Source organism: Jatropha curcas, chromosome 1, assembly GCF_041381405.1.
Source record: "Jatropha curcas cultivar XTBG-Jc1 chromosome 1, XTBG_Jcur_1.0, whole genome shotgun sequence".
Classification (NCBI taxonomy): Eukaryota; Viridiplantae; Streptophyta; class Magnoliopsida; order Malpighiales; family Euphorbiaceae; genus Jatropha; species Jatropha curcas.
This window is the reverse complement of record NC_143151.1, coordinates 32876764-32897013: the sequence shown is the minus strand read 5'-3', so window position 1 is coordinate 32897013 and position 20250 is coordinate 32876764. Positions and strand designations below refer to the sequence as shown.

Below are 20250 nucleotides of genomic sequence, written 5' to 3'. Positions count from 1 at the left end.
TCTCTCTCTCTCTCTCTCTCTCTCTCTCTCTCTCTCTCTCTCTCTCTCACAGTTATGAATATCCACGCCAATTTGATGCTTTTTGAGCAGTTTTATGAAATAATTTCAATTTAATACTATTATTCTTTTCCTGATTTTGTTTTGTTGTAGAATGTTGGTCCACACTTTGAGACATGGAATGCTGGTATACTTGGACCAGTGACATTGAATGGTCTCAACGAAGGAAGGAGGGATCTGTCTTGGCAGTAAGCGGACCTACAAGTTTCGTTTTTGAATATATGTCATACCCTTTCTTGTGACACTAGTATGTAAGGGACTCATTTATTTGCTTGCTGCCAATCAGATTGGTCTAAATGGAGAAGCATTGAGTCTTCATTCACTGAGTGGGAGTTCATTAGTTGAGTGGACACAAGGGTCTTTTGTGTCTCATAGACAGCCACTAATGTGGTATAAAGTGAGTATCTAAGACTTACTTCTAAAGATGCTTTGTTAACATGTTTCAATAATCTCATTTGGTATTGCATCAACACATGAATCAGGTACTTTTAGTATTTTCAGAAGAAGTGCTCATTTTCCTAAAAGTAATGGCCAAAACAAGTTGTTAAAACATGCATTTTTTTTTTTCTTTTGCTCTCCTCTCAAAAACTAAGGAATGATTTTTCTTTTTAACCGAGAAGCATGCATGTTCTCCCCCCTTTGGAGCCTAGTGCCAGCTTTGCTCCCATAAAATAATTTGCTTTAAAGAAACAGATTCAATAAAGATTTTTAATTTTCAGATTAGAGCATGCTGCATTTTTTTAAACAGAATTTCCCATGGATTCTAGATGTAAAACTAACATCCTTGTGCACATGTCCAGACCATGTTCAATGCTCCGGCAGGAAATACCCCATTGGCTTTAGACATGGGTAGCATGGGTAAAGGTCAAGCATGGATAAATGGACAGAGTGTTGGACGATATTGGCCTGCATACAAATCATCTGGAGATTGCAGTTTCTGTAATTATGCTGGAACTTATAATGAGAAGAAATGCTTAAGTAATTGTGGGGAGGCTTCTCAAAAATGGTAAAGGAAAATTAACTTTGCCTTTTCGAGTCTTTTGTACCACATGTGAAATCCTTGAAAAACTGAAAAGTTGTAATTTCTCAGGTATCATGTCCCTCGTTCTTGGCTAAATCCAACAGGGAACTTGTTGGTGGTGTTTGAAGAATGGGGCGGAGATCCAAATGGGATTTCTCTGGTTAGAAGGGAAGTAGACAGTGTATGTGCTGATATTTATGAGTGGCAGCCAACTTTAATGAACTACATGATGCAAGCCTCTGGTAAAGTCGACAAGCCATTGAGGCCTAAAGTCCATCTACAATGTGGCACTGGGCAGAAAATCTCATCAATTAAGTTTGCCAGCTTTGGAACACCAGAAGGGGCTTGTGGAGGCTACCGTCAGGGAAGTGTAACGCCTTTCATTCTTATGATGCTTTTAACAGGGTATGTCAGTCTTTTTATTTTGTTTACCATCTTTCTTGCTGTAGAATAATTATTTTTAACTGTGATTCAGCAATTAGGACTCTAGTTCTTTGGCTTGGTACAACAAGCTTGTCATTTCTCTGAGTTTGAGGAATAGTTTTCTCAGTCTCTAGTCATGTCCAGCAATGAACTTGCATCTACTGGGCTGAGTTTTGAGAAAATGGGTTTTAGAAGTTGCATTTATTGGTCAACTACGGTTCAGGCAGACTAATTATCTCCGTTCAATGTTTAAGTTCTTGTTCTTTGCTTCGCCCGGTTTTATTCATCCTTTATGTACCCTGATGCATGATTTTCTTCTTGCAGCTTTGTGTTGGGCAGAACTGGTGCTCAGTAACTGTAGCACCCGATATGTTTGGAGGAGATCCATGTCCTAATGTCATGAAAAAACTAGCTTTGGAGGCTGTTTGCACCCGATATGGAAAGCCTTTGGTTTTCTGCAATGCTATTATATGTTCTTTTTCTTGTACATGTAATCTTCTTGGGAAAACAATTCCTTCACTGCTTTTCTTGTAACTTGTAAGAAAGTTTCTTGAGGTTTGAAAAAAAGATCGATGCTTATCAACTATTAAGATCATTTTTAAGAAGTTTTGCTGGATTACTGTATACATTTCTTATGCTGAAGTTTTATTCTTCTGCAAGTCAAGAAAATTAAGATGCTAAAGTTAGTTCCTCATCTGCCATTTCAATAAAAATTCAGATCAATTTTCAAGTTTGGTTTTCAAAAAAACAAGCAATAGCATATACGTTGATGGTTCAGCAATGACATGTCAAGAAAGGTACTTAATAGTAATTTAATGGATACAACCTTATTTAATTACCTTATTATAGTGATGACCTCCAAGAAGACATCATCCAAATATTTTTACATATATTTGAGCATCGGTAAGAAGCATAGCGACAGAGAAAAATGACACAGAAAGTCAACACGTTCTATTAGAGCAAATCAAATAATTGCATGTTAAGAATTTTCACAAAAAAGCTCATAGAAAAGCCACAAGGAAGGAAAAACACTTGCTTTGAACTCTTTAAACAAGCTTGGATTGAAGCTTAAGGATGAAGAAGTTGTTGTAGTGTTCAGTAGCATCACATCAAACTTAGAGTTAAGTTTGGTATTTTAACCTTGTTATGTGAAAATTGAGTTCTATTATTTGAGAGGGGTGTTCTTAATTAGGGGGTCTGGTTTGATGGTATAATTTTTGAAAGAAAATTGGGGGAATAGAAAAGGTTATGCATTTGAGGGAGCTGTACGAAGAATTTACTTAAAGTTCAGTAAATTGTCTTTCATGTTCTTTCTTTCTTCATTGTTTTAAATGTAAAAGAACAATATTTTGATGCTAAAGTTCCTTTCACTTTTTTGATGCTAAAGCCGTCTATTATATGAAAATTGCCATATTACTAATGTTTTGCTATTGTGGTGTTTTCATCGTCCTAAAGATGGTTTGAATCTACCTATGAATTCTCAAAAGTCCTATGAATTCTCAACTGGTTCCAAACGTTATATTCCCTTTTGCTTCTGAGATTGAAGGTGAAAACTATTATGTTTTACCAAAATTGGGGAAATCATTTTCAGAACACATAGAAGTAGCTATTGGAGTAAAACCTGCAAGCATATAACACAGACAGAGCAAATTTAGTATTACAAAAGCATTTCCAATTACATTTCCATATAAATATATGTAACACTGTATAACTAGAGTGTTAAGCTTTTCCGGTGATTACTAAAATAATAATAAGTTTGAACAGCCTCCAAATACTCGCTCATCTCCTCCAGATCACATGTTTTGTTGATTATAAAAAGTTTAAGATAATAGTGCAATCGTAAGGTGTGAGGTAAGAAGATGGGCTGGTTATCCTTATATTGCGATGGCTTCTATAAGTGCAGCATGACCATCAATGCGGGAAAACTGGAAAGACACATAGGTAGCTTTGAGGATATCTTGGCCTTGTGTATCTTTATCTTTTAAGACAGTAAATTTGGTGAAGTAGAGTTTATCTGCCTCCAGACAGACCAAAGAGAACAGAGGACCATCTAAATGGACCAGAATCGGGAGACCTGAAGTGAAATTTTCTTGATTGGTGCTAGGTATAATTTCCTCCTCATCACACAAAATATGTGCCGATAGCAACTGTGAATTGGATGGATCATATGCATAAATATCCCCACAATAGCAGTTGTACCAATACACGACGTTATTATAAACCAGGCAATTTCGGATTTCAGGTAAGCATCCCCACTTTCGATGTTTATCCTTATAGCTTATGAAGCTGGAGGACTTGGTGATTTCCCTTGTGAAGTTTAGTGAACTTTCATTCAATAACCAGTCATCAATTGTTGTGCCCTTTTCGCCCGTTGTAATCATTGTGCTGCTTTCATCCAAACTGTACTCATCAATCATATCATCCAAACTGTACTCACCAACCCAAGAGTCAGTAGCAGGATAGTACCGACAGCGGAAGCTGAAGAAGCTGTAATTGAACAACAAAATGCAACCCCTGTCTTCTAGAGGCACAGCAAACAAAGGATCATCAGTTAGCAAATCCGAGGGTGGGGCACTGATAAATTTCCATCCAAAAGTATCTGGATCATATACCTCACCCCAATATCTTACATCAAGTTGGTGTGCAGGGGCTAACGGACCTGGATGTATTCCGCCAAATGCATAAATCTTTCCTCTAAAAGAGACAGCAGCACAGGATTTTCTTTCTCTGTTCATGTTAGGAATGATGATAGGGTCGCCGGTCATTGCATCGAAGGCCTCAACTTTGTTGTGCATAAAATAACTTCCATCTATTGAGGCTTCCCGCTCTTCTATAAGTTTTTCCCATCTATCTGCAAAAGCTAGAAAACCCTCGTCTTCGTCAGAATCTGGGGAATCTGGATCAGATGCATATATTACTTCAACTGGATTGAAATCGGTTCGGCCCCCAATTATATAAACAGTAGAGCCGGTCAATGCAGTTCCAGACTCTTTTGTATAATCAAGTGTTTTAATGGGCTGCAGAAGTATACCATCGCCATGAGAATTTCGAAGCTCCTTTAAGGACATTTCTTTCTGATGTGAAAGACGTGCCCTGAACCAAACGCTCTTCCATAGGTCGTCATCGAAAACAACAGAGATCAATACATACTTGTCATGCGTGTGCGAAAGATATCTCTTTTCAGTCTGAACAGATTCCCCAAACAAAGTTCTCATCATGATCATGGCGACCATGCCAGAAAGGAAGACAACAATCATCAGTGAGTTTATGATGGAGAAAAAATGGATCTGATCATCATTCATGAGTAGGTAGGTGTCCCATCGAGATGCCCATTTAATGTCACTTTCCTACAAAAAGACTTCAGAAGTCAAAAATCTGTACAGCAAAAAATTAGACAGGCTCACAAGAGAGAGAGAGAGAGAGAGAGAGAGAGAGAGAGAGAGAGAGAGAGAGAGAGATGGAAAACAGATTAGGGAAAAAGAAGCAAAGACAAGAGAGTACCTTGAAGGTAACATCATATGTGAACACAATTGCCTTGCCTGAATCAACTTCTTGTGGAACGGTGCTACCTTGAATCAATTTTTTGGTATCCTTGTTGCATGTTGTCACCTGGGGATTATTATAATCCCATTCCTTGTACTCATGATTGATGCTGTTTACAAGAATCAATTAAAATTAACAGGAAATAAATAAGTTAAAACTATTTCAACACCCATATAGAGCAAACACAACATGCAAGAAGAGTTGAATTGCATAGTGAATGCAGTGTGCAATATGCAATTGGCTTAGAGAAACATTACGAAAATTTCAACAGGATATTCAATAAAATACAAAAAAGGGAAGGAAGCAAGCATACAACAAGGAGACAAGCTAGGTGAATGTGTCTTTGGCATAAAAGTGCACTGCAATCTATAAAAACTCAGTGCCACATATTTAAGTCAAATACTATTGCAAGCTCAGTAAAAGTAATAAGTTGAAGCACCAATCATATACATGTTCCATTCAAGCACTTAAATGTTCTTTTTTAATGTTTCTTTTGCCCTAATGTCATTGCTACTTCCAGAATCTCGAAGCAGACAATAAACCACACTCGTTCATATCTACCACTCGCACAAGGCAGATCAACCCAATAAAATCTGAAAAGTGAAATAAAACAGAACAAGATGCTACAACACCTGTTTGCAATAACCTCAAATCCAACAATTCGAGCAGAGCCTGACTCAGGATCCTTGTGATACATAACTCTAAAGCTAAGGTGGTTATTGATAAAGTATTTCTCCTCTTTACTCTGTAAGACAAAAAAACAGAAATAGTCAGAACAAAAGTAAAACAGAAGCCTTCAATGCTATATAGTGCTTTCATAAACATACTCCAGCATAATTTCCTTTGAACCCAACACGGAAACCATGTTTGTAAGTTGTTGACAGACTGGCACCCCTCCTTTGACTAAGTACAGCAACTGGAAGATTATCGAGAATCCTGCAAATCCATTTCCCAGCTATCAATACAAAAAAGAAACAATTTTGGAGTGAAAATGAACATGCAACAGAGGAGTGCAAAATTAGCATACTGTATAAACATGAAACAGACATATTGCAAACCAAAAAGCAACAGATGGGTGAATTTTAAGAGGGAAAAAAGTGAAATGCAACCATGCAATCAGAACTCAAAATAACAAAAACTGAACATGGTAAGCACATCTCCAACTTACATGTTAACTCGATACTCATCGTCAATCTTTTCTTTAAAATTCTTAGCAGACTCAGCATCAAGTATCATTCGACAAGCCACTTTGCACGGCTGCTCTTCCATCATTTCAAACTGGAGCGGGATCCAGATCCAAAGGTGGCAATCAACAAAATTCATCCCCCGTTCAGTTTGGTATTCAAGTACCAATAAATAGAAAGAGAAAGGATGGTAGATGCTTACATTGTATACAGAGTTCTCGATGCGGTCACCTCGAAGAACCTCCCCCAAATTTTCAGCACTGTTCACAATTTTATCAGGCTTACAATATTTTAAGTAGTAGTAGTCATATGGAAGTTGTGTCTTTGTAGATGACAATTTGTTCACTTTGACAGAAAGGAAGTCACCCTATTTATAGGAAAAAAAAAAAAAAAAAGAAAAGAACTTAGATGGTGAACTTAATAACAAGAGGAAAGTAACAGCCAAATGAAAGATAAAATAAATAAGAACCTCACATCCCTCCCACCACCGCATATACCCACAAGGTAAAGAAGATAGTTCTACTGGAAGTGGACAAAAAAGTTGTACCAAATGAAAGAACTCACCTGTTTCATCATATATCCCAATTCAAGTGCAACTATCTCACTTACCATAAGACCGTCTAATTTATCTAATTTATTGCACTTTTTGGAAGCAATATTCAAACTTCGTACCAGAATTTGACATTCACAAACACGTTTGTTAATGTGGAAAACCACAGTATTACCAATTAAAGAAAACTTAGAGCCTTTTCAATAGCATTCAGTACCCATTCTCGTTTTTACATGCTTCGCATCACTTCTTATACAGACAATATAATATCCTCTTAAAGTGCATTATACATCTCCCATTGTTAAGTCTAAAATACACAACTAACATATCACTCAATCAATCAAAAACACTACAAGAACAAAGAGTACTAGTATAGTCTCAATGTTAAATCACAAGCTCAATTTTAAATATCAACAAGTAGCCAAAGCAACAAAACCACAGATCCAAAGCAAGTGTGAAGCTAAGTAACAGATCTACAAGAATGCAATCAGCAATACAAAGGATCAAACCCCAAAACCCTAGATCCGACTCTACTTTAACCAAACCCGTCAGCTTAAAAAATAACACAAGAAGTAAACCCAATAAACTGAGAAATAGCCAAACAAAATGAAAACGAAAACAAAAAAGCCGAAAAAAGAAAGAACATAAGTAGGTAGGTGATAATACCCTACGAAAGTCACGAGGAGCCACGCCAGGAAGATAGAAGGAGTATGCAGAGGAGATTAGAAGGAAAGAGAAGAAGAGAGTCGCAGAGATTCTCCCCATCTTCGTCTGCTTGATTCCACGGAGGGAGAAATGTCGAGAGATGAGGAAAGGTGAGAGGTTTTCAAGGACAGAGGCGCTGATTTTGACTGTAGCCAGGTTTTCTTGCCTCCTTTTTCCGCCGCTGCCGGAATCCAATTAATCAGCGTTTTTTTTTTTTTTTTAACCTAATGCATATAGATTTAAGGTAGAAACTTACGCGATTTGCTTATTTAGACTACTTTTCTTATGGGAAACTTAAGCCTGTGTTTTCATTTTTCTATAATAATTATATTTTTCTCTAAAATAAAATATAAAATTAAAATTAAATTCTTATAAAATTATTTTTATTTAATGAAAAGATATAATTATTCCAATATTAAAAAAAATATATAGTTATTCCATTAAACTTTAGAATATCATAAGATAAATCATAAAAACTTAAATAGCAAATCTATATATTTAGTAAATAATTATTTGATCTATTTTTTAATTCAAATTTAAACCGATAAATTTTGTTTGATTATATTTAATAAATATAATAATTTTATATATTTTCTCATTTTCATTGATTTTCGATATGATTCATTCATGCAGTTTGATGCATCTAAATTTTTATCTACATGTAGAAACTGTAGGTCTTATGTGGTAATTGTACCATTCATTAAAGAGTTAGTTAGGAAGTATACGAGACTTCCATTTCAACGTCGTCTTCATCTTCATCTTCATTTTCTTCATTTTCTTCATCTTCATCTTCAACGTCTTCTTCATCTTCATCTTCATAAGTAAGATCCGGCTGAATCTCAATCTCTTCTGCTGATAACACATGCGAGGGGTCTGATCTGTATCTCCTTAACATTGAGACATGAAAGACATTATGAATTCGATCTAAGGTTGGAGGTAATGCTAGGCGATAGGCTAATGGTCCTACACGTTCAATAATCTCGTATGGACCAATGAACCTAGGACTTAGCTTACCCTTTTGTCCAAACCTTAGGATCTTTTTCCATGGGGAAACCTTCAAAAATACTTTATCCCCAACTGAATACTCAATGTCTTTTCTCTTTAAATCAGCATAGGACTTTTGGCGGTCACTTGCTTCTTTCAGCCGTTTCCTGATGCTCTCCACTTTCTCTTCTGTTTCTCTAACCAAATCTGGACCCAAAATCTTTTTCTCACTAAGTTCGGTCCAACACACAGGTGTCCTGCATCTTCTACCATACAATGCTTCATATGGTGCCATCTTGATGCTCGATTGGTAACTGTTGTTGTAGGCAAATTCCATGAGAGGTACATATTTGTCCCAACTGCCTTCAAAGTCAATAACACATGATCTCATCATGTCTTCCAAGATTTGGATTACTCTTTCTGATTGGCCATCTGTTTGAGGATGAAATGCAGTGCTGAAATGCAGGTTCGTTCCTAATGCTTCTTGCAGTTTACCCCAGAACTTCAATGTAAATCTTGGATCACGATCAGAAATAATGGATGATGGAACTCCATGTAATCGAACTATTTCACTAACATAAATGTCTGCTAACTTGTCCAGAGAATAGTCCGTCCTGACCGGTAGAAAGTGAGCTGACTTGGTTAATCTGTCCACGATTACCCATACTGCATCATGCTTCCGCTGCGTCTGAGGTAATCCGGTAACAAAATCCATCGTGATCTGATCCCATTTCCATGTTGGCACTGTTATTGGATGAAGTAATCCAGTTGGTAGTTGATGTTCTGCTTTTACTTGTTGACATGTTAAACATCTTATTACAACATTTCCGATGTCTCTCTTCATGCCCGGCCACCAATAGCCTGTCTTCAAATCTTGATACATCTTGGTACTACCTGGATGCATTGTATATGGACTATTATGAGCTTCATGCAGAATCTTTTGTCTGATCTCCCCTGTCTGTGGTACAACAACTCTATCTTCATAAAACAATACTCCACTGCTATCCAATCTGAATTTCCCACCATGGTCTTCCTGTACTTGTTTAACCCATAGTGCTATTTGTGCATCCTTCTTCTGTGCTTCTGCAACTTCCTGAACCCAAGATGGCTGTACTTGCATCTGTGCTAAAATAGCTCCTTGCTGTTGTAACTCCATGTTGATTCTCATTAAGCTCAAGGCATACAAGGATTTTCGGCTAAGGGCATCTGCTACTACATTAGCTTTGCCCGGATGGTAATTAATGACATAATCATAATTAGCCAGAATCTGCATCCACTTCCGTTGTCTTGAATTTAAATCTTTCTGTGTCGGTAAATACTTTAAACTCTGATGATATGTATAAATGTAACACTTTTCACCATACAGATAATGCCGCCATACTTTGAATGCTAGAAAAATTGTTGCCAGTTCTAAATCATGGGTTGGATAATTCAACTCATGTGGTTTCAATTGTCTGGATACATAGGCCACCACTTTCCTATCTTGCATGAGTACACACCCCAACCCAGTATGAGAGGCATCACTATAAATCTCAAAGTCTTTACCTGACACTGGCTAGGTTAACACTGGTGCTTCAGTCAACTTTCTCTTCAAAGTGTCAAAACTTTGCTGGCATCTATCATCCCATTGAAATACAACCTCTTTCTTCAACAGTCTTGTTCAAGGTGATGCAATGATGGAGAATCCTTTTACAAACCTTCTATAATAACCGGCTAAACCTAGAAAACTTCGAACTTCCGTGACATTCCTGGGTGGTCTCCAATCAACAATAGCTTCAATCTTCTTCGGATCCACTCTGATACCCTCTGATGATACCACATGTCCTAAGAAAGAAACTTCTTCTAGCCAAAACTCACACTTACTGAGTTGGCATATAGCTGTTTATCTCTCAATGTCTGAAGTACAATCCGCAAATGTTTATCATGTTCAACTTTGTCTCTTGAGTAAACCAAAATGTCATCTATAAACACCACTACGAACTGATCCAGGTATGAATGAACACGCGGTTCATGAGATCCATGAAAACCGCCGGTGCATTTGTGAGACCGAATGGCATTACTACAAATTCATAATGACCATATCGGGTCCTGAATGCAGTCTTAGCGATGTCTTCTTCCTTTATACGCAACTGATGATATCCCGACCTGAGGTCGATCTTAGAGAACATACCTGCACCTTTTAACTGATCAAACAAATCATCAATTCGAGGCAATGGATACTTATTCTTGATTGTCAGCTTATTCAACTGTCTATAATCAATGCACAGTCTGAGTGAGCCATCCTTCTTCTTGACAAATAATACCGGTGCTCCCCAAGGTGACACACTGGGTCTGATAAAGCCTGTATCCAATAACTCTTGTAGCTGAATCTTTAACTCTTTTAGCTCCGCTGGTGCCATTCTGTCAGGTGCAATAGATACTGGTGCTGCTCCAGGATAGACATCTATGGTAAACTCCACTTCCCTCCGTGGTGGTAACCCTGGTAACTCATCTGGAAATACGTCTGGATAATCACATACTGTTGGTATCTCTTGCACTTTTGACTTTTCTTTCTCTGCTTGTAATGCACATACCAAGTATGCTTCACAACCCTTCTGAATTAATCTTTTTGCTGCCATGGCTGATATCACATTACCCAGAAAATCTCGCCGCTTCCCGACTACTGTAATCTCTTCCCCTGCTGGTGTATATACTGTCACCTTTTTCTTTGCACAATCAACTAGAGCATTATGTCTGGATAGCCAATCCATACCCAGAATAACATCAAATTCTCTAAATGGCAACTCCATAAGATCTCCTGGAAACTCCTTTCCATGAATAACAATTGGACAGTCTTTGACCACTGTGTGAGTTTTTACTACATCTCCTAATGGATTAGTAACCAACATGCCCTGACTCACATGTGCAACTGCTAACCCTTTTACCCAAGGTTTAGGCACACTAATGTATGAATGAGATGAGCCAGGATCAATCAAAGCATAAACTGCATGATTACATAAAGAAAACTCACCAACTATTACATCTGGTGTTTCCTCATCTTCTCTGGCTCGCATGGCATAAACCCTGGCTGGACCTCTGGTATCAGGTCTGTCCATAGTCTCTGACTGCTGTCTCTGCACTCCGGAGGGCTCACCTCTACCTCGGCCTGCTATAACCTGTGTCGGAACTCTTGCCCTTTTAGGGCAATCCTTCTTTTGATGGTCTGATGCTCCGCAGATCCAACATTTACCAGTCACCAACCAACAATCTCCACTATGTCATCGGCCACAATGCTCACAAGGTGGTAAAGTATAACCGGCTGACTCTGTACCTGTACCGGTGCCTCTACCAGTACCTCTGCCTGGACCTCGACTACCACCAGCAGAACTAGCCACAACTGATGCCGCTGGCACATTGGTGCCCCTGGCTAAGCCTTGGCTAAAAGGAGGCCTAGAACCAGCTGAACTACTAGCACCTCTGAATCTCTTGCTCTCCGGCTGATATGTACTCGGTGCACTCTAAGTCTGGTCTCTCCTCTGTTGAGACCGCTGGCGCCTAGTACGTTGATTGGCCTGTATTCGCTCTATCTCCTGAGCTGCCTCTACCAAAGCTGAAAATTCTCTGAATCGGGAAGCTACCACTCCCATTTGAATTTCATCATTCAGGCCTTCTTGAAACTTTTTACACCTCTCGGCCTCTGTAGCTGATAAGTATAAATTTTATAGTGTTTTTAATATAGTTTTTGTTAAAATTTTAGTAAGTTTTTATTACTTTAATTTGGTTTTAATCACTCTTAGCATAATTATGATCAAAAGCTTCCTTGGTCTTTAATCCGCTTGATCTAAGAGAAAATTGTAGGATTTCAGCGCAAAAAAGAACTCTAGAATGCAAGGTACTCAGCTCTAGCACGCCCAGCCCGTGCTAAGTGACACGCCCAAGTCACGTTATGAAGCAAGTCTCAACTGCGAAAAAAAATGGCCAAGTCACGAGCGCGACTTTCAAAGACGCGAGCGCGACAATCAGAAAAGAGAGTCAGAAGATTTGCAAGAAAGCTCGCGAGTGCACCTTCCATAAGCACGGACGCGAGCTGAAGTCGCGAGCGCGACTTTCAAATGCGCGGGCGCGACAAGCAGATCTGAGTTTCAGAAGCAATTGGACCAGAATACGCGAGCGCGACATTCATATATGCGGGCGCGAGCTAAAGTCGCGAGCGCGAGATTGGTATGCGCGGGCGCGAGACAGCACCTTTGAGAGGCAGAACGTTTCCCAGCAGAAGTCGCAAGCGCGACTTGAAAATGCGCGAGCGCAAGAAGCGCAACTCAAGAGGCAGAGAAGAGCACGCCCCGCCTGTGCTATGTAGCACGCCCTGGGCCTCACTATCCAGACTTCCAGACTAAAGCACGCCCAGACCGTGCCAGATAGCACGCCCGTGCTATCATCAGGCGGAACCAACGTGAATTCAATCGCAAATCAAACTCTTCTCACATAAGACCGACTTCAGGGAGTTTCCTAAACATACTAAACAAGACCTGGACCTATTCTAGGAGAAAAAGGAGTCCTAATCAAGAAGAAATCAAGAACCTAAACAGTCATGATCTCCTATAGAAGATTTTGCACCAAATAAGGATTCTATTTTCCTAAAAGGAGTCAGACTGGCCTTCAGGACCTCTATATAAAGAAAGGAACTTCTCATAGCAAGGGGCTCGTTTTTGAATCTTGTTTTACAATCAGATAATCTGGTCTTTCTGTATAATTCTATATATAATTCTCTTCTTCTCAAGGATTTCAAGCTTCAATTAATTGTGCTAAGATTCAAGGAAGTCAGCAACATAGTTGTGGATACAGTTTTTATTCTAAACTCTTCATCTTGTTTTCTTTCTTTATTATTGTCTTTAAATATGATGAATGATTCAAGTATAGTTGAGTTTAATTTAATTACTATGTCTAGCTAAACTCTTATACTAGGGATTTGATGTAATTTAATTCGATTCCAGCTTATAATATTAGATTTATTTTTCTTTGTTCTTGTTATAAATTATTATTGTGTTTAAGGCTTCCAGGCAGAAATTTTCCCCTGGATTGATTTATTTCAATAATTACATTCGGGAGAAGGGTTATTGATATGAAAAAGGTAATAATTTACTTGAGAATAATAACTTGATGTGGAAACTATATGGTTTGACTCAAGGGGGGTCTTCATAAGTTAATAAAGTATTAAGTTGTGAATTCACAAAGCAACCATAAAACCTAATGATCTGATTCATGTTTAATTTCACTATTAAGGTAGGTAATTAACTTGGATTAGAATAGCTAACAATACATCGGGAGAGCTTGTTAGCAAACTTAGGGTTGTTTCTCCTACTTGAACAATTAAAATTGATTAATGAACTAATAGAATAAGCTGGATAGAATTAAGTGAAATCAAATTCCCTAGTAGTTTACTTCTTTGATTTCTTTTCACCTGAATTTTGAGTTTGATTTCTTCTGTTTCTATTTTAAATTCTTTTTACCTTATAGCAAATTCCTTTCATTACCGTCTAAATAATAATAGGTTAACATAATTTTGGTAATTGATAACCAATCCCTGTGGATACGATACTTTCTTACTCTATATTACTTGTTGCGATTTCGTACACTTGCGAAAACAATCGTGTCAGTAGCCACTATCTGCTTACCATACCTGCTGAGTCTAGTGAATTCTCTTTCATATTCTGCCACTGACATTCTGTTCTGCCGAAGATATAAGAATTCCTTCTAGCATCAAGGTAAGCCTCCGTGATGAACTTTTTCTTGAATTCATCTAAAAAGAATTGCCACGTACGCTTCTCTGCTGTTACTCTCTGTTGAACAGTGGTCCACCATGTGTATGCCTCTTCTATTAGCAATGACGTGGCACAAATCAACTTATCCTCTGGTGTACACTGTAACTGTTCTAGGACTCTCAATGTCCCATCTAACCAATACTCAGCTACTTCGGGACTGTCATCCTTGCTAGCTCTGAATTCTTTCGCACCATACTTTCTAAGCTTCTCCAGTGGGGGCTTTCTTTCGCTTTCTACTACTACGGGTGCTTGAGGTATCACCCCTGCAATCTGCTTAAAAGTATCCGCAAGTTGCTTTAACAGCACCTCCTGACCTGGTGCTATTGAAGCCTCACCCTCCACTGCTCTAGCTGGACCTGGTGCGACTGGAGCCTCACCCTCCACTGCTCTGGAGGCGTGTGACTCACTCTCACCTTCCTGAGACATCCTCCTAAAAGAATAACAACTGCTTAGTTCATCAGGGTAGTCATGGCATGTACACTATACTGACTTATGCATTCAAGCCCGGGGAATTTAAACCTAGGGCTCTGATACCAAAATTTGTAACATCCCTTCCCGGTCCACCCGTTAACCCGAATGAATCGAGTCGAGATGCTACAAAGCTGGTTGACTATATGTTCTGACATGCTGATTTCATAATGGATACTGCATATTATATCATACAGATGCTGTTTACATTAATAATGGACTGAATATTTACAAGACATTATACTAGTTTTCAAAATAAAATGGGCCCAACTGTGTGCCCTGTACATGCCATGAAAAGGATAAACAAAAGATACACATCAAAATGAGTAGCTACCCTGAAGACTGAGTCTTTTACAGATGAACTGCTGCAGTTGTAAGTTGACGCTCTCTAGACCAGTCTCAAAAACCTGCGAGTTAAACAGGTAACTCGCTGAGCTATTAAAGCTCAGTGGATATCTCAATATAGAAAGAAACAATTAAGCACGCATATATGTAGAAAGAACCATGTAAACACATATAATCACACATATCATGAGGTTTTCATTTTACCTTGATGATCTTTCTTACTGTTCCTTATACTGTATGATTCATGCAATATTAAGTTAAGATATCTGTATGGCTCCATAAGGTTATAGCGAAACCGAAGTGATAAGATAAACTGTATGAAACTGGATGAATACTGTATGCTTGGCTGCTATGGCCTGTATAATCATATCCACTCAACGGCCTGTAGCCGGAGTTCCAAACTGTATGGGGCGCAAATCTGCTATTCTATGTCGCAACATAGCCTTATCTACATGGTTTCTACCTAACCTCAATGGAGCTTAATATTAGCATGTCAACAATGTAACACAATAGCACATTAATGGTTTTACAACTTCATAAATCAAAATGTTTATTTGGTTTCACATCATTTGAATGCTTGCATGTTGTTTTCATCCATGTTCTTATGTTGCATTTTTGTTTTAAAATGATTGAATGCATACATGTTGAACAAAGGAATGCAATTGCATAGAAAATGACGTCGAAAAGAGCATTGAAACATAAGTCGCGAGCGCGCCATGCCAGGTCGCGAGCGCGAGATGCACACAAGAGGGTCAGAGTGTTTTCTGGCCAAAGTCGCGACCGCGCAATCAAATTCGCGAGCGCGAGGAGTGCAAAATGAGAGTCAGAGAGTTTTCTGGCCAAAGTCGCGACCGCGCAAATGGAATTCGCGAGTGCGAGAAATGAAATTGAGAGTCAGAGAGTTTTCTGGCTCAACTCGCGACCGCGCAAATGGAATTCGCGAGCGCGCGACGTGTTTTCCAGCATGCGCAGTCTGTACTCTTTTGGCCATATCTCTCAATATATAACTCCGATTTGGGTGATTCAAAAACCCATGTAAAGCTAACACATAGAGGAAAAAATAACTCTTTATGACACTTCCTAATTCCATCATTAATTAGGGTCAAAATCAAGGTGAAGTTGCTGGTAAATTTCCAGCAAACTCTGTTTCAGCATAAACTCAATATTCACTTCATTCATTCATTCCATCCCCTGTTTTCACATCATTTCCAGCCTTCTCACTCAACAATAAGCAACATATTATTTCATTAGAAACACACCACATAATTTTGCATGCAAAGAAAATAGTAAACAACATGAGATATCAAACCTTTAGTTCAAAAAGCTTGAACTCTGTTTTCAACTTCCTTTTTCTGCAGCTTTTGAACTTCCTTCACCTATAAATAAGAATTCTTATAACTTATCGACAATAGAACTCAATACAAGTTGAATAACATAGAGTTACAAGAAATTCTACTTACTTGGAGAAACTAGAGGTTGCCTTAATGCTTAACTACCATGAAATGGATGGAGAAAGGAAAAGAAAGGAAGGAGACGAAGAAGATGAAGATGAAGAAGACGTTGAAGATGAAGATGAAGAAAATGAAGAAAATGAAGATGAAGATGAAGACGACGTTGAAATGGAAGTCTCGTATACTTCCTAACTAACTCTTTAATGAATGGTACAATTACCACATAAGACCTACAGTTTCTACATGTTACCTTTTAATACCTCAACTTTATTTTATTAGTGCAAGTAAGTCCACTTAGAACCCCTTTCTACCCCAACCGGGTTTGGTTCAACTCGACTCAACTCGACTCGACTCGGTAGGATGTTACACCTGGCCACCAATAGCCTGTCTTCAAATCTTGATACATCTTGGTACTACCTGGATGCATTGTATATGGACCGTTATGAGCTTCCTACAGAATCTTTTGTCTGATCTCCCCTGTCTGTGGTACAACAACTCTGTCTTCATAGAACAATATTCCACTGTTATCCAATCTAAATTTCCCATCATGATCTTCATGTGCTTGTTTGACCCATAGTGCTATTTGTGCATCTTTCTTCTGTGCTTCTGCAACTTCCTGAATCCAAGATGGCTGGACTTGCATTTGTGCTAAAATAGCTCCCTGCTGTTGTAACTCCATGCTGATTCTCATTAAGCTCAAGGCATACAAAGATTTCCGGCTAAGGGCATCAGCTACTACATTAGCTTTGCTCGGATGATAATTAATGACATAATCATAATTAGCCAGAATCTGCATCCACTTCCGTTGCCTTGAATTCAAATCTTTCTGTGTCGGTAAATACTTTAAACTCTGATGATCTGTATAAATGTAACACTTTTCACCATACAAATAATGCCGCCATACTTTGAATGCTAGAACAATGGCTGCCAATTCTAAATCATGGGTTGGATAATTCAATTCATGTGGCTTCAATTGTCTGGATACATAGGCCACCACTTTCCTATCTTGCATGAGTACACATCCTAACCCAGTATGAGAGGCATCACTGTAAATCTCAAAGTCTTTACCTGACACTAGCTGGGTCAACACTGGTGCTTCAGTCAACTTTCTTTTCAAAGTGTCAAAACTCTGCTGACATCTATCATCCCAGTGGAATACAACCTCTTTCTTCAACAGTCTTGTTAAAGGTGCTGCTCCAGGGTAGACATCTATGGTAAACTCCACTTCCCTCCTTGGTGGTAACCCTGGTAACTCATCGGGAAATACATCTGGATAATCACATACTGTTGGTATGTCTTGCACTTTTGACTTTTCTTTCTCTGCGTTCAATGCACATACCAAGTATGCTTCACAACCCTTCTGTATTAATCTTCTTGCTGCCATGGCTGATATCACATTACCCAGGAAATCTCGCCGCTTCCCGACTACTGTAATCTCTTCCCCTGCTGGGGTATATAATGTCACCCTTTTCTTTGCACAATCAACTAAAGCATTATGTCTGGATAGCCAATCCATACCCAGAATAACATCAAATTCTCTAAATGGTAACTCCATAAGATCTCCTGGAAACTCCTTTCCATGAATAACAATTGGACAATCTTTGACCACTGTATGAGTTTTTACTACATCTCCTAATGGATTGGTAACCAACATACCCTGACTCACATGTGCAACTGCTAACCCTTTTACCCAAGGTTTAGGCACACTAATGTATGAATGAGATGATCCAGGATCAATCAAAGCATAAACTGCATGATCACATAAAGAAAACTCACCAACTATTACATCTGGTGCTTCCTCATCTTCTCTGGCTCGCATGGCATAAACCCTGGCTGGACCTCTGGTGTCAGGTCTGTCCACAGTCTCTGACTGCTGTCTCTGCACCCTGGAGGGCTCACCTCTACCTCGGCCTGCTATAAACTGTGGAGGAACTTTTGCCCTTTTAGGACAATCTTTCTTCTGATGGTCTGATGCTCCGCATATCCAACATTTACCGGTCACCAACCAACAATCTCCACCATGTCGTCTGCCACAATGCTCACAAGGTGGAAAACTATAACTAGCTGACTCTGCACCTCTACCGGTGCCTCTACCAGTTCCTCTGCCTGAACCTCGACTACCACCGGCAGAACTAGCCACAACTGATGCCGCTGGTGCATTAGCGCCCCTAGCCATGCCTTGGCTAAAAGGAGGCCTAGAACCAGCTGAACTACTAGCACCTCTGAATCTCTTGCTCTCCGGCTGATGTGTACTGGGTGCACTCGGAGTCTGGTCTCTTCTCTGCTGAGACCGCTGGCGTCTAGTACGCTGATTGGCCTGTATTCGCTCTATCTCCTGAGCTGCCTCTACTAAAGCTGAAAATTCTCTAAATCTGGAAGCTACCACTCCCATCTAAATCTCATCATTCAGGCCTTCTTGGAACTTCTTACACCTTTCGGCCTCTGTAGTCACTATCTGCTTACCATACCTGCTGAGTCTGGTGAATTCTCTTTCATATTCTGCAACTGACATTCTGTTCTGCCTAAGGTATAAGAATTCCTTCCTTCTAGCATCAAGGTAAGCCTCTGTGATAAACTTTTTCTTGAATTCATCTAAAAAACATTGCCACGTACGCTGCTCTGCTGTTACTCTCTGCTGAACAGTGGTCCACCATGTATATGCCTCCTCTATTAGCAATGACGTGGCACAAATCAACTTATCCTCTGGTGTACATTGTAACTGTTCTAGGACTCTTGATGTCCCATCTAACCAATACTCAGCTACTTCTGGACTATCATCCTTGCTAGCTCTGAATTCTTTCGCACCATACTTTCTAAGCTTCTCCAGTGGGGGCTTTCTTTCTACTACTACGGGTGCTTGAGGTATCACCCCTGCAATCTGCTTAAAAGTATCCGCAAGTTGCTTTAACAGCACCTCTTGACCTGGTGCTATTGAAGCCTCACCCTCCACTGCTCTAGCTTGACCTGGTGCTACTGGAGCCTCACCCTCCACTGCTCTGGAGGCATGTGACTCACTCTCACCTTCCTGTGACATCCTCCTAAAAGAATAACAACTGCTTAGTTCATCAGGGTAGTCATGGCATGTACACTTTACTGACTTATGCACTTAAGCCCGGGGAAACTAAACCTAGGGCTCTGATACCAAAATTTGTAACACCCTTTCCCGGTCCACCCGTAAACCCGAATGAACCGAGTCGGGATGCTACAAACTGGATGACTATAAGTTTTGACATGCTGATATCATAATGAATATTGACTATTATATTATACAGATGCTGTTTACATTAATAATGTAAAGAATATTTACAAAACATTATGTTCGTTTTCAAACTAAAATGGGCCCAACTGTGTGCCCTGTACATGCCATAAAAAGAATAAATAAAGATTACACATCAAAATGAGAAGCTACCCTAAAGACTAAGTCTTCTACAGATGAACTGCTGCAGTTATAAGCTGACGCTCTCTAGACCAGTCTCAAAAACCTGCGAGTTAAACAGGTAACTTGCTGAGCTATTAAAGCTCAGTGGATATCTCAACATATAAAGCAACCATTAAGCACATATATAAGCAGAAAGAACTATGTAAGCACATATAATCACACATAACATGATGCTTTCATTTTACCTTGATGATCTTTCTTACTCTTTATTATACTGTATGATTCGTGCAATAGTAAGTTAAAATATTTGTATGGCTCCATAAGGTTATAACGAAACTG

At 39.1% G+C, this 20250-nt stretch overlaps 2 protein-coding genes and 1 non-coding gene across 4 annotated transcripts in view; 2 read left to right on the top strand and 1 right to left on the bottom strand.

Moving 5' to 3' along the window:
• The window catches only part of LOC105631690 (uncharacterized), a 54910-nt gene that overhangs the window by 16357 nt on the left and 18303 nt on the right, over window positions 1-20250 (top strand). The gene's annotated exons all lie outside the window — the stretch shown is intronic.
• On the top strand, window positions 89-2106 carry LOC149499411 (beta-galactosidase 1-like). 2 transcript variants are annotated; one of them, XM_089717701.1, is made up of 5 exons: window positions 89-245; window positions 344-454; window positions 858-1063; window positions 1148-1483; window positions 1826-2106. In XM_089717701.1, exons 1-5 carry the CDS (start codon window positions 174-176, stop codon window positions 1854-1856), a joined length of 756 nt encoding a protein of 251 aa, XP_089573827.1. In that variant the 5' UTR covers window positions 89-173; the 3' UTR covers window positions 1857-2106. The 2 variants fall into 2 exon arrangements, with proteins under 2 accessions (XP_089573827.1, XP_089573830.1); XM_089717704.1 differs by having other exon boundaries at window positions 147-261.
• Window positions 3134-7734, bottom strand: LOC105631463 (uncharacterized). Its single transcript, XM_012213598.4, has 7 exons — window positions 7445-7734; window positions 6431-6595; window positions 6213-6322; window positions 5872-5980; window positions 5677-5789; window positions 5003-5153; window positions 3134-4848 (listed from the first exon to the last, which is right to left on the bottom strand). The coding sequence occupies exons 1-7, from the start codon at window positions 7541-7543 to the stop codon at window positions 3376-3378; spliced, it is 2220 nt and encodes a 739-aa protein (XP_012068988.2). The 5' UTR covers window positions 7544-7734; the 3' UTR covers window positions 3134-3375.